Source organism: Perissodus microlepis, chromosome 7 (genome assembly GCF_051167445.1).
Source record: "Perissodus microlepis isolate ML-2025 ecotype Zambia chromosome 7, ASM5116744v1, whole genome shotgun sequence".
Lineage (NCBI taxonomy): Eukaryota > Metazoa > Chordata > Actinopteri > Cichliformes > Cichlidae > Perissodus > Perissodus microlepis.
The window spans coordinates 16,660,637-16,675,056 of record NC_140467.1 but is presented as its reverse complement, the minus strand read 5'-3'; the positions used below and the strand labels follow the sequence as shown (position 1 = coordinate 16,675,056).

The 14,420-nt window shown below is 40.1% G+C and overlaps 2 protein-coding genes across 4 annotated transcripts; one reads left to right on the top strand and one right to left on the bottom strand.

The window, feature by feature from the left end:
* The first annotated feature begins 136 nt into the window (after window positions 1-136).
* Window positions 137-10,449, top strand: dnm1l (dynamin 1-like). Of its 3 annotated transcripts, XM_084933858.1 has the most exons (20): window positions 137-362; window positions 2,747-2,891; window positions 3,394-3,423; window positions 4,046-4,092; window positions 4,617-4,688; window positions 4,771-4,857; window positions 5,332-5,494; window positions 5,655-5,775; window positions 5,868-5,999; window positions 6,157-6,363; window positions 6,492-6,612; window positions 6,696-6,851; window positions 6,957-7,046; window positions 7,137-7,229; window positions 7,399-7,452; window positions 7,762-7,833; window positions 8,523-8,699; window positions 8,851-8,960; window positions 9,047-9,206; window positions 10,024-10,449. In XM_084933858.1, the coding sequence occupies exons 1-20, from the start codon at window positions 261-263 to the stop codon at window positions 10,078-10,080; spliced, it is 2,196 nt and encodes a 731-aa protein (XP_084789984.1). In that variant the 5' UTR covers window positions 137-260; the 3' UTR covers window positions 10,081-10,449. The 3 variants fall into 3 exon arrangements, with proteins under 3 accessions (XP_084789984.1, XP_084789985.1, XP_084789986.1); XM_084933859.1 differs by lacking the exon at window positions 3,394-3,423; XM_084933860.1 differs by lacking the exon at window positions 7,762-7,833.
* Window positions 10,450-10,455: 6 nt separating this feature from the next.
* tnnt2d (troponin T2d, cardiac) lies at window positions 10,456-13,316 on the bottom strand. Its single transcript, XM_084933861.1, has 9 exons — window positions 13,207-13,316; window positions 13,064-13,121; window positions 12,872-12,988; window positions 12,696-12,773; window positions 12,494-12,604; window positions 11,951-12,060; window positions 11,679-11,769; window positions 11,394-11,431; window positions 10,456-10,860 (listed from the first exon to the last, which is right to left on the bottom strand). The coding sequence occupies exons 2-9, from the start codon at window positions 13,115-13,117 to the stop codon at window positions 10,818-10,820; spliced, it is 642 nt and encodes a 213-aa protein (XP_084789987.1). The 5' UTR covers window positions 13,118-13,121; window positions 13,207-13,316; the 3' UTR covers window positions 10,456-10,817.
* Window positions 13,317-14,420: the final 1,104 nt, after the last annotated feature.

Below are 14,420 nucleotides of genomic sequence, written 5' to 3'. Positions count from 1 at the left end.
AACATAATTATTATTGTGGGAGTACGGCTCACGATGTAGCCTCTAGGAAATGTAGTTCGGCAACAATCGAATCCCGAGAAAGGCGTAGCTGCATTTGACTGTCGTGAACGTCAAGTCCCATAATGCAACTGTGACTAACTACGTGCGTAGATGTCCGATCCGAAGACAAACCAGTAGCTTTTAGCTGCGGGACATTGAATGACTTTGTACCCGTGTGCGTTAAGAAAGTTCTCTGTTTGACAGGTTTAGAATCGGCGCTAATGGAGGCACTTATACCTGTCATAAACAAACTGCAAGACGTATTTACAACTGTCGGCGCAGACACAATCCAACTGCCGCAGATAGTTGTTGTGGGAACACAGGTGAGAGACGTCACTTTGCTTGAAAGCTAACTTTTAGTTAGCCTGCAGCAACTTATTGTTTTGACTCTTTGTCTTCACCGCAGTTTTTCTTTCACTTTCACGCAGACACAGTACTATTAACTGTCCATAAAAGCATAACGTGGATTAATTGTTTTAGTTTACTGACATAGTAAACTAAGCAGGGTTACGGTTGACAGTTTACAGTAGTGTTTATCCACATCTTCTAGCCTTGTGGTTAGTCTCCAGAAAACAAAATCAAGTGCTGTTTTTCTTAATCTAGTTACATAAACAATTTGACCAGCCGTCTGTCGTTTTTATGGAAAACACAATTTATACTTACGACTTTATGAATAACCTAGACTAAATTTAAGTTTGCCAATTTCTGAAGAACACCTATCTACAACTAGTGCATCCCATCAGTATTTTATCTGGCAATTCTTTAGAGAGATTTAATATACTATTGGTTATATTTATCGCATCTTTGTTAATATTACAGCGGTGAACAATTAATTAAAAACGTCTTTCGCCCTACTGTACCCAAGTGCAATTTAGCAGCACCACAAAAACTATTACTGACATGAAGTCAACATCTATAATACAGTTTCTCACTACCTTGTGGAGTAGTGAGACATTGAAGCCTAAGTGGTTTAAAGTGGGAGGTTTTGCCTAAGGCTAATGGGATGTGACTGTCTCAGACGCATTGGCAGGGATGTGAGGGTGTTAGAGTAAAACCAGGCAAGCCAAAGGATGTTTTTGACCCATTAAGACCGGATGCAACGTGCTTGTGTCTGTTCTTTTAATGTTTGTCCTTGTCAATGCTCTGCTTCAGTTAAGAGCAGCTCAGAGATTACACTGAAGGTTTTAATAATTGTTTTTTGTGTGTGTGTCTTGTCCATCATTAGACCGACTTATAGCAGTCAGATCAACTTTAGGTTTACTGCTACAGCTGCTGCTCCTACTGTGGAAGATTACCTGGCCGTTTATGTGCATTTTGCTAGCTATGTGAAGTATTTCACTTGACACACAGTTTCGTTAGAGATGACTCAACTACAAACTGAATCAAGCCTACAGCGCTATCCAAGTGTCTCCTTAAATATTTGAAGAATCTGGGCAAGTGGAGAATAAAAGAAGTCGTCACAGGCCTAAAAACCTACCTGTAGCAGATGCACAGTATCTGAAAGTCATGTCCTTAAGAAATAGGGTAAAAGTCCAGCAGTGACCTGAGAGATGCATCTGGCTCTTCAGTTGATACATCTAGTGTTCACCAATCAGAAATGGTGGCTGTCAAGAAGCAATTCTTAAGGAACTGAAAAGGGTAGAAAGGCTGAGCTATGCCAACATTACACAAGAACTGAACTGAAAATCAGCGGGTCTTCAATTTCAAATCATTCAAATCCTACTCCTGAAGACTACTTAAAGAAATTGCAAGAAAGTTTGCCTTAGAGAGTTCAGGCTGTGAAGAAGAATAAAGGTGGTCATACGAAAGTTTGACTTTAAAGCTCATTAGAATTTTACAAATTCTGTTTCTGCCTTATGTTCTGTGTTTCCAAATATTTTTGCAGGTTTAAATAATCATTGCATTTATTTCCCCCTTTCCATGTAAAACATAAAGAAATGAGGGGTGGCTTGAGACTTTCACACAGTCCTGTATCAATAGAAACACCATCCCTTATACTGGTGTTAATGCATTATAGCGCTTCCCTCCTGTGTAGACAAAAATAGTGCACAGGTTAAAAAACTTGAATGTTTGTCAGAACTCCAAACTTTAGTTCCTAAATTAATACTAGTTCCTCTACTAATGCCTGAAAACATTTGTTCAGCGAAAATGGGCTTTAAAAAATAGTGTAATGCTAACCTCTCATGGGGCTTCCTGTGTGAGAGTATTGGTTCATGTACAGTAAAGAGAATCAGACCAAAGTGATGCTTTTTGCTGTTTCTGACCATAATTAAAAACGATGTTCGATTAAATGAAGCCCTGATTAACCACACCGGTAAAATACATTTATTATGGTCGGGAGGTTTTTCTTTTGTGCGGGGCACCAAAATCTCGTCTGTGAATGCAAAATCTCTGTGTCAGTGAAGAGTGTTTTCCATATGCTGAAAACAACTTTTTCTGGCCAATGAATGAGTCATTCATACTTGAGCCTTTTATATGAGGTGGTTTTGTTCTCCACCCAAAAGGAGGGAGTGTGTAATTGGGTTTGTTTGACTGTTTGTTACCAGTCTAGTGTCCACAGTTTTCTAAGTACTGTGTTTAAATTTTGCATGGTGGTAGATACCAATAAAAGCTCGAGCTGATTTAATTTTGGTGAAAATCGGGTCAAGATTACGCCCTTTGGGGGGAGTTTTGTTGTTTATGATCTTGTTGTTGCTACTTTCTATAGAGCAGCGGGAAGAGTTCGGTTTTAGAGAGCCTGGTTGGCAGGGATATTCTGCCACGAGGGACTGGTGTTGTCACACGCCGGCCTCTCGTCCTCCAGCTAGTGCACATCGACCAAGAAGACCGCAGAAAACCCACAGAAGAGAATGGTAACATAACTGTCCCCTCTTCTAATTTGTATGTCGAAAATGAATATTTATATTTTTCTAAATAGTTAGTTTTAAAGTCAACTTTTTACACATTTTCAGCCTTTGGTGTTTGCTAACGCATTTTTCTGACTGGCATTTGTTTAGTAGTTGGATTAGTCCACTATGCTTCGCATTTACTGACAAAATTTACAGCTTTAATAAAATGTAAAATAAAGGGAGCTCTTTAAACAGATTCTTAATTGCTTTTTATTGTTAGAGCAGTTAGAGTGACTTCGTATTGATGGATGAATAGTGTTATTATCTCTGATTGAGAACAGATGCCACCTGCTTCTCAGTAAAAAACAAAAACAAGGAACTGAAATGTGCCAAGATCCTGCATGTAGTTTGTCCTGCCCTCTGGGAATGACTGCAGAGTGACTCTGCATTACTGCAGAGTCTTACGCAGGGGCTGCAGATTGCCGAGTTAACTCTTTTCTCTCCTGTCGTCTCTCTTTAACCGCAGAATCCAAGAAAAACGGACGCCTTTACAAAGGTCTCCTTTTCCCATGTTCTGTATCCCACTGTGTTTGTATCTTATGTAATCAGCCCCCCAACGAATCCAACGCTCCCCACCACCCATCTCTTTTCCATATTTGTCCCCATCTTGCTTTGTATTTGTATAGCTTTTCCAAAACTGCAAAACCATGTGGCTTCATCTCATGCCCTTCCGCCCAAATAGGCTGGTGTCTGTCATTTGAAGTTTGTTAAAGAGACTTGGCATATTCTGGTCAAAAAATATACAATTGTGTTGAAAATAATTACAAGGGCCTCATAGAGCAGCTTCCTTCAGATGAACAACAGACCCCAACCTGTTGATTATTGCATCAAAAATCAGCTTACTTTGATTTGTTTTGTTTTTTTAAATAGCCTTGCTAGGTTTCTGCTTTCCAGAATGCACTTTATTTTTGCTTTAGGTTATTTACTTCCTTTACTGTTATGTGAGAACAACTCTTCAGCTGTGGCGCCTTCTCCTCTGAAGAGTTTATCTTTCACATCCTTGCCGGCAGAAAACACATTTAAATCAGGGATGTAATAATAGTAACGTTTGTCTCAAGGCCACATCTGTCACGTAATCTGTATCTAAAACATCTGTCCTCGACTTTGTATTTCTGCAGGCATCGATGGAGAAGAATGGGGCAAATTCCTACACACCAAAAACAAGGTAGACTTTTCAGCCTGTTCTCCACAAGGTTAACACTCTCATGCCCATGCTGTACTGTGTATTAGAAACATCTGAATATTTCAAATACAAAGGTGAACCAAGACATATCTTTGTTCTTTGCCCCATATTTACTTTGACACATATGCATTGAACAGGACGACATTTTCTGGTTTTGCGGCATGCCTCAAATGTAAAACATGTTACAGGATCAGGCACACACACCCTTTCAGCTGCTAAAAATATCTTTTTGGCCACAGGGCTAATGTCCTCCAAAGCTACATTGTGTCTTTTTCTGAGTTTCATTTACTGTAGTTCTTCATGTTTGAACAAATAAGCTCCTATGAGGTGCTGAGAGCCTCGTGATATCAATTGGATTTTCTCAGGATTTCTTTGTAAGTGTTCCCTGTCATGTACTTTCTGCTCCTCTCGGCTGTCCATGTTGTTTCAGTGTCAACAAATGCTTTTTAAAATTAATGTTGCTCATTCTTACCCCCTTAATATTCATGGTTAAATCATCTTTTCAGATCTACGCAGATTTTGAGGAAATCAGACACGAAATCGAGACAGAAACAGAACGAATTTCTGGCAGTAACAAAGTGAGTGTGAAACATGAATGGAGAAAATGGATGGGCTTTAAATGTCCACACCAACCTGAAAGGTGCTTTATTATGTTTGCAGGGAATTAGCGATGAACCCATTCACCTAAAAATCTTCTCTCCACAAGTTGTGAATCTCACATTAGTGGATCTTCCTGGCATCACCAAGGTAAGACAAGTTTGCTTCTCCAAGTCTAGACCTGTGTGATCTAAGAAGATAAAACGATCTAGCAGATACATTTCATACAGGGTATCTCTAAGTTTTGAAAAGGTTTAAAAACCATGAATAGTTCTTCCTTTAAAAAAAAGTCCTTGAAAGCAAATTCAAGTCTTAACTTTGTGCTGGATCTAAGCTAGTTGTACGTTTTATAACAGGAACTAGGAAGCATATTGATCCATATTGTACATTAGCTGATTTAATGATTTTTTCTTTCTCCTTGCTCATGTATCTCTGTCCAGGTCACATTCATTGATTATTCAGATGAAAGCTAGTTACATGTAGCTTGGAAGGACTGATAAGTGTTAAATAAATGTGCTTACATGAGTAGTTATGTGGTTGTAGGTTTTAATACCCTACTGGTATTTTATTAATCAGCTGTGGTCATCTGCCATGGATAAAGTCTACTTGTATTTGTTAAAACAGGTACCAGTGGGAGATCAGCCAAAAGACATAGAGATCCAGATTAGAGAGCTGATTTTAAAGTATATCTCCAACCCTAATTCAATCATCTTGGCTGTGACTGCTGCCAACACAGATATGGCGACATCAGAGGCTCTCAAGGTGGCCCGTGAGGTTGACCCTGATGGTAAATGGCATCCCTGTTTTGCTTTGGTTTCCTCTTCTCTTCTGGTTGTTTTTACTTAAATCAGCACAAGCCTTTATTTTCATTTCTTCCTCACGTGCTCTTTGCTTTTCTTTCCTCAGCAGTGGTTTTTTAACATTGAGTTTGTGCGTTCTGTGTTTAGGTAGGAGGACGCTAGCAGTGATAACCAAGCTTGACCTGATGGATGCTGGTACGGACGCCATGGATGTCCTGATGGGCAGAGTCATCCCTGTTAAACTGGGCATTATTGGAGTAGTAAACAGGTATCGGTGCAGTGAGTGGTCACACAAGGCAAAACTGCACCTTTTAAGTTCAACTCAGCCTCATAGTTATTTTTGTTTGTGCACTTGATCAGGAGCCAGTTGGATATCAATCAGAAGAAGCTGGTGGCAGATTCTATTCGAGATGAACATGCATTCTTACAAAAGAAGTACCCCTCCCTCGCAAACAGAAATGGAACCAAATATCTGGCTAGAACATTGAACAGGTATGAAAGTGATACATTATGTATGTATTTAAATTTGAAATATTGACCCTTTTTTTAGCCTAATTGTTTGAGTTTTAGTCCCTTCCTGACAAGATGAAACAGCACTGGCTACACTAGTCCGTAACAAGCCTGCCGACTTCCTTTCTTATTACCACAGGTTACTGATGCACCACATCAGAGATTGTCTCCCTGAGCTGAAGACGAGGATCAATGTGCTGGCAGCGCAGTATCAGTCTTTACTCAACAGTTACGGTGAACCTGTCGAGGATAAGAGTGCCACGTTGCTGCAGATTATCACCAAGTTTGCTGCAGAGTACTGCAACACAATAGAGGGCACGGCCAAGTACATCGAGACAGCTGAACTGTGAGTTACACAACTCTAAACTGCAATTACTTTGTTATGCCACCAAGGGGCGCTAGCATCATACTCTCCTTAATGAAAGCACATTCTGCATCTGAGTGTGCTTTAATGTGGTACTTTCTCCTCCTCAGGTGTGGTGGAGCACGGATTTGTTATATATTCCACGAGACGTTCGGTCGCACGTTGGAGTCAGTCGATCCTCTGGGCGGTCTGACAACCATTGACGTGCTCACTGCAATCAGAAATGCAACGGTTGGTTTCTGTGACATGTGATGTAATGTGATTGTCTTAAAAGGCACTTTTTTCAAAGCTTACACTTTAATTGCCTTTGTCAGGGCCCGAGGCCGGCTCTGTTTGTGCCCGAGGTTTCGTTTGAGTTGCTCGTGAAGCGGCAGGTCAAGCGTCTGGAAGAGCCCAGCCTGCGCTGTGTGGAGCTCGTTCACGAGGAGATGCAGAGGATCATCCAGCACTGCAGTAACTACAGCACGCAGGTCAGACACGCCCTCACCAGCGACTAAAGCACAGAGGTGTGCTGTAATTGCCGAAGGTTGTAACATTAGGCTTTCATTTTGATTGATTGTTCATCATCTCTGCAGGAGTTACTGAGGTTTCCAAAGCTTCATGATGCCATAGTAGAGGTGGTCACATCCCTTCTCAGAAAAAGACTCCCAGTCACAAATGAAATGGTCAGGAACTCCTCACACTTGTGGTATTTATAAAGGAAGTTAACAAACAGCCCCTAATCTGAAAAACCTATTTTCTGAATCGATTTTCAGGTACATAACTTGGTTGCCATTGAGCTGGCGTATATCAACACCAAACACCCCGACTTTGCTGATGCCAGTGGCCTTATGAACAACAACATCGAAGTAAGAGATTGGCCACTACTTTCATTACATTTATTTAATGCAGTGTTTGTGTAATCCTCTTTTGTCACCTCACACTGATTGTTTTTAATTATGATTTTTCTTTTCCAGAAAAGGGAGAACATTTTCTCTTCTTCTGCTTGTGATATTTTTCAAAATTTTGTTTTTGTAGGAGCAGAGACGGAATAGACTGAGAGATCTGCCCTCTGCCGTTCCCAGAGATAAGGTACAGTTTGTCTGTCTGAGAGTAACTGCTTTGTGGTAACGCACTTTAACTTCTTCTTTCCTGCATATGTAGATTTATTTAGTCAGGGCAAAACCAGCTGTTCATGTATACATGCATATATAAAGTTATAAGAATATAATAAAATATACAAATAAAAAAATTATGTTCTTTCAGTCTGCTTAACCTGAAGCTGCCCCAAATTGTATGTCGGGCATTTCTTCTATCTTACTGTATGTAAGGCTCATGCACACCTTCCGCTTATAGCTCCTGTCCATGCTCCTCTCCTTTCTTCCTCATGTCTTTCTTTAGTCCCTTAGAGGTCCTGGGGGGCAGTCTCTCTCCCCCACCGAAACTTCTGCCCATGAGGGCGAGGTCACTAAGGTGTGTCTTGTTCATTTCCCCTGCCTGTGTCTACATCTGCCCACCCCCAGACTTTCTTTGATTCCATTAAAATCAGCCAAGCTGTGTTTCTTTGGCCCTTACACTTTGATTTGCATCTAACCCTATTTTCTGCATGCTGGTTGCACGAATAGAAAAAGCACAATTCCCAGCTCAACTGAAATGACATGAGGTTTTTGTTTGTTTTGGGGTTTCTTTTAATGGGGAATTGAAGAAAACCTTACTAGCACTGGTAGACTATATGATATGGACACTCTTTGTAATTTTATTATATATTCACTCCAAAGAAAGATATTCAAGATCTGGTTTAGGTAAATCTGTTACATTTTGTGCCAAGAGCAATTACACTCAGGATTTATATCAAATTTTATATAGTTAAATAACTTTAAAAAGCCTTTGTGTCATGATTGCTTCACCCAGTCACACACTGCCTGTCATTTTATCCACACATTCCCTTTGCTTGCTCAGTTCACAGTCAGGACAATGAGCACCAATCTGGATGAATGTCTTTGTACTGAAGTCAAAGAAGACCTATGGCATGCTGATATTTGAAGCATGTCAAAAATTATCAGGAAATTCCTTCTGGATGTGCTCTGTTTTTTTTTTTTTATGTTGGATCAGCTGATGATTTTACTTATTTTCATTACCTCTTATATCTCTCCCCTCTGTAGGGAGCAGCCAGTGTTTCTCAGAGCTCTTCTGTCAGTGACCAGACAGACAGTGGCACAGGCAACTGGAGGAGCATGGTGAGAAAGGGCGAGGAGGTTCCAGCTGGTGACAGGGCCATGCCCCAGCTTCTTATCACTGCAAGTCCCCAGAAGGGCTATGCTGTCAACCTATTAGATGTGGTGAGAACTCTGCATTTGTATAAGCAGGTTTAAAAATTGTTTTTGCTCGATGGCAATATCTGGTATTGGTAAAATGTTCTGTAGATGTATTGTAAGTGCACTAATCTGCCGAATATTATAGCTATTAGAGTTTCTCTTATTTCATTGTCAGCCTGTTCCAGTATCAAGAAAGTTGTCTGCTCGGGAGCAGAGAGACTGTGAGGTCATCGAGAGACTCATCAAGTCATATTTCCTGATTGTTCGGAAAAACATCCAAGACAGGTAAGGATTCACGGTTTTTCATCTGCTACAGAGTAAATGTTAACATCGTTAATCCTTACTATACGTTTTACTGTGTTTGGCCTCAGTGTACCAAAGGCAGTGATGCACTTCCTGGTGAACCATGTGAAGGACTGCCTGCAGAGTGAGCTGGTGGGTCAGTTATATAAGACGACGCTGCTGAGCGACCTGCTGACAGAGTCCGAGGACATGGCTCAAAGACGCAATGAGGCTGCTGACATGCTCAAGGTGACAGATTCATCACAAAAAAGCATGAGCCAATGTCATACAAAGTTATATTTTATCCAGTAAATATAATATTGTGGCGTGATGAGGGAGCAGCTAGTTCTCTCTCATCATGCCCTAGGACATGTGCTGCTGTTTAGATGTTCTTGTTTTATTGTTTATGGTTACGTTACTTTTAACTGTTATCTTAAATGTTGTGTTTATACTGCAGTACAAAGTCACTGACAGTTATTGTTTCATAGAAAGAATGCAGTACCATAAATGAGTTCTGTTACGCTGTTATTGACCCTCGAAGCACAGTGTAGCACCAGCAAGTGTTTAATAAAGAGCTCCCCCTACCAGCTTGGGGTCAAACAGCAAGCTCAATCTGTGTGTGGAGCTTCCTTGTGAAGATTCCTCTGCATGCCACAATATATAACTTCTTTTTCTAAAGACAAAGAAATGTCTTATGAATTAGGAAAAGCCTTAACTATTTAGCATGCTTTGTTATGGCAGCATTAGAGATATACGTGGTTCCTCAGTGCTCTGAAGTTATTGTTGCACTGACTGTTCTGTGAATACAGCATCTTTCTGTACAAACGTTCATTTAGACATTTGTTTGAAGCTAATATGAGGCACGAGAAATGAATCAATCTAGCAAATGACTTTTCAAATCTTTTTAGCATAAAAATCCCTCTACTTACCGCAGTAAATCAGACTTGTGATTCTCTTGTGTGACTTGATGGAGAAACTGTACATCCCAGTATGATCCTAATGCGGTGTGATGACGACATTAAAATCAGTTATTAGATTACATCTGTCTTCTCATCTCTGTGTCTAGGCGTTGCAGAAAGCCAGCCAGGTGATAGCAGAGATCAGAGAAACCCACCTGTGGTGAGGATGAGCAATCTTCAGCAAGCTCTCTTCATCCTTGTGGGGACCCTCACCGTCTTCATGTGGACCATCCACCTCCCTGTCGAGTCATGCAGCAGCTCAGGCTGTAGAGACAACTCAGAAATGCACTGGTGTGGATATGTGTATATGGAAACATAGTTTTAATGTACAGCAAGGAAGTAATAATCAGGGGAAGTACATTTTAGTCACTCGCCATCGGCATCACATATACTTCTGTCCTAGATTATTATATTTTTCTTAATGTAAGTAAAACAGTACATAAATAATATTATACATCACCACTATGTGGAGCCTTGCTGAGGAATATGTGCTCTAACTGTAGATTTTGATTAAAGCTACAAATGAAAACTCATGTGACACCATGTATATGCCCTCTTTATTGGATTTTGAAGTAATTTGTGCACTGCAAAAGAAATGCACTTTTTTAAAATTGTTAACATACCCCATACCAATACATCATACATTCATTATTTCTTTATTTCTTTATTTTTAAAGCGACACAAGAACAATGCAAAATTAGACACATTTGCTGTTCAGTGTGAATTTTTGTGTAAGAGTTATTATAGTGGACAGATTTACACAGAAACACTTGTTTTGTACTTTTATGACCATAGCAACTGACACATAACCTTACACAATAGAAGAATGAACACATGGACAATAGACACCAGGGTCCATCGCTGGTGTCACCGTCTGCCTCGACTCTATCTTGTAGTAGCTTTATCTCACCCGGCCCATCTTGCCTTTTCCACGACCTTTGGCACTGAAAAGGTTCGGGATACCAATGAGTTTAATAAACACGGATATCATATAGTTTCATTATTTAGCAATTCGACATACCATTACCCAGGGTACAGATGTTAAAGACGGAAATACAAAGACTGTGGGAGTCATGAGATGATGTGGAAATGATTAAGTTGGTAATATTTTAAGTGCAGAAATTTTAACCGCAAACATTTAAGGCTTCTTTTGACTTTATGGGGGTATGCTGTCAAGCTGCATGCTGTTTGTTTAACAGAAAATAAATTCAAACTATAAGAACAGGGTACGTGATGTGTTTTTCTAATAATGTCACAGATGATAGATTTCTCGGGTATCCGCTGAGCTGACTGACACTGTGTTTTTTAGAACATAATACACTCATAACTGCGGTCTCTGATCTATTTTCTGATTGTGAGTGGTGAAATCGTATCTTAGAAAAGTGTGAAAGGGAGCAACAGAAGCTTTATGTAAGACAAGAAACCTTAGAAGGTCATCAAAATAGGAAGAGATCCAGTGGGGGAGCTGTGTGCTTACCTCTGGTGATCCTGAACACGAGAGAGAAGCAGGTTGATCTGCAACGGCACATAAACATCTCCTCAGTGTTTCGAAATAAAAAGGCTGATAATCTTACACAACGGGGTCTAACGTGAATCGTGAAACTAGCAAACCACACCAACAAATATCAATAAATGATAAATGCAGGATGGTTGCCTTCAGGTATTTCTCGTGCTGTTGGTCATAAATACACTAAATGTTCTATTTTGTCTTTTTAAATAATGACAATAATATCACAGAACGGATTAATAGTTCATGACTTACATCATATTTCTGTCTTTTAAGTTTCTCACTGAGGTCGAACTTCTCAGCCTCCAGCCCCATGAGTGACTCCCACAGTTCTTTGGCTTTATCCCTGAAGAAGAACCCAACTGTCATTACAAAGAAATTCATACAAAGAAATTCATACCAAAAACGTATCAAATTACCTGTTACTATTAAATATGTTGCAGTATTAACACGAGTTATCTGTGGCCAATATTTAGAAACATAATGAACTATGAATACTGAAGAAGCCCTGCATAGTGTTGTCATACTTTAGTTTATCCTCGCTCAGGTGATCAACGTTAAGAGGTTTCTTGCGTTCAGCCAGTATCTTCTTCTTCTTCTCTCTCTCAGTTGTTTTCTTGCCTCTTCTGGTGTCACTCTGCGTAACATAACATAAAGAATGAGCATGAGTCCGCCTCAACATTCTCTGTGTATTATTATTATTAACTTATTTTAAACTGCATTCCAGCATATGTACAAGTACTCCCTGTTAGCCAAAACCTAAGTCTTCAGAGAGCTGGGAATGCTCAGTTTCAGACATTTTTTTCCACCTTCAAGGCTTCTGTTTATCAGAGACAGCCAATCAAAAGAGAGAGCTTAATGGAAGAAGAGTCGTAAAGGTGGAGTAGATAAAACCAGCTTTGTGGATAAACTGAGGGGCCCAGTACTTTTAACTGTAAATCATGCAAAGCTACTGCAGTAGGAGCATCACAGTGGACTATCCACTCAGGTGATCCATTCTCATTAAGTCAAGCAAGCAGATGTCTGCTTCATACTATTCTAGTTCTGTCATTCACAGGAAACTGAGAGACCTTCTGTCCAGCACCGTACTGCTGAGACATGTTTGAGAGGGCCTTCTTCTTCTTTGCGTCCTCATCCATCTTCTTCCTTTGTTCCTCCTGCTCCTTACGCTCCTTCTCCTCCTGCACGCAGCACAAGCCAATCATTCAATACTGTTTTATCTGCAGGTGGAATAATAAACAGTAGACTGAAGGTGTAAATCCACGTCCGTACCGCAAGTCTGTTCTGTCTCTCCTTTTCTCTCTCCGCCCTGATCCTTTGCTGCTCGGCTCTCTCAGAACGGCGCTTCTCCTAAAAAAAACAACAACCAAGAAACACACAAAGGTGCGCGCAGTCACGGTGAACTTCAGCCGGGTACAGACACCGTGACTGCTCTGCAACCAACTCACAATTCTGTTAACGAGGGCAATGAGTTCTTCTTCCTCTTTCTTCCTCTGGACGAAGTGAGCCTCGATCAGAGACTGCAGCTCAGCTAAATCCTTCTCCTGACGTTTCCTGTAGATATCCTGCGTCAAAAAACCAAACATTGTGAGAAATGTGGTCAGTTTCGAACGGAGAGACGTTTGATGAGGCTGACTCACATCAAAGTCCACCTTTTCACCATCAGGGATCTTCGGGGCCGAAATGTTTGTCATAAACCTGCAGGTGTGAACAGTTTATAGTTGAATGATTCGTCCTAAGTGAGGTTTCAACTGCTCAACGTAAGGAAAGTTAAGAAACTTACTTAGGCTTGGGCTTTGAGTCATCTTGTGCTGATGACCAGGAGCACACATGATTAGTAAACTGGAAATGAAATCAGGTGTATAAAATAATGGGTAGATGCAATTTTCTTACCATCTTCTTCCCTGGAAGAGAGCAGAAACATCGACACAATTAAAAATGTCCTCTTAATTACACAATAAAGAAATGTTGCACTCATAATAACATGAAGATTAAAAAAAAGTGTAAAATTGATCACATACTGAACTTCTTCCTCCCCGACTTCTTCTGTGTCAGACATTTTGTTAAGGGTGAGCTCTGCAAAATGGACACCCTATTAGCCTATATTTACACCAACAACTATTTCTGATCATTAAGCAGCATAGTAGATCCTGAGATAGCAACCGTTCACACAGTTTACAATGAGGGTCAGCGTTGGATCAGATATCTTAGCCTGGCCAGAGTTGAAGATGTCTATTCTGATCTTTAACTGGACAACAGCAGCAACACAATAACTGGAAAACACTCCTACTCAGTATGCCCAAATAAAACACTTCTGTATGTGTATTTAAAAGGTACACATAGTTATTCAACTAAATGTGATCAAAGTCCTGTCACAAGTTTGACATTACTGATGACAACTATAAAAACGTGTTTTATTACTGTGCAGATGGTGATGCTGTAGGCAGAATGGCTTCAAATGTGAAGTTAATATCTCCAGTTAAGTTTGAAGTTTGAAGTAAAACATTGAAATTCTACTCATGTATAGAATGTGTTATTTTCTACGTCTGCTTATTATTCTGCCAATAACAAGTTTTTATTATAACAAAATGTAAAAATAAGTAAAAATGATGAATTTATCAATAGTGTCTGTGTGAGTACATGTACAAGCTGCTGTACAGTCACAGAAGATGTTATAAAGATGCCATGGAAACAATTATGATGGATTTGTAATGTGGCTTAAAAAGATTTCAGCATGCTGCGAACACAATCCAAGACCAGATTTCATTCAGTGATAAACTAACTGATCGATTAATTCAGTTCAATATTTAAGGTTAAACAAGGCTTTGATTTATTTGATAACATTTCCCCACACAGAGTATGCGTGCCCTTACCTGTGACCCAGACAGAGGAGCTCAGAGGCGAGCGACAGACTCCAGCTCCTTGAACTTAACAAACAGGTTAAGCATCAAGGATACATAGTCCAGCCCTTCTGACTCATGTGACTGCAACACCCTA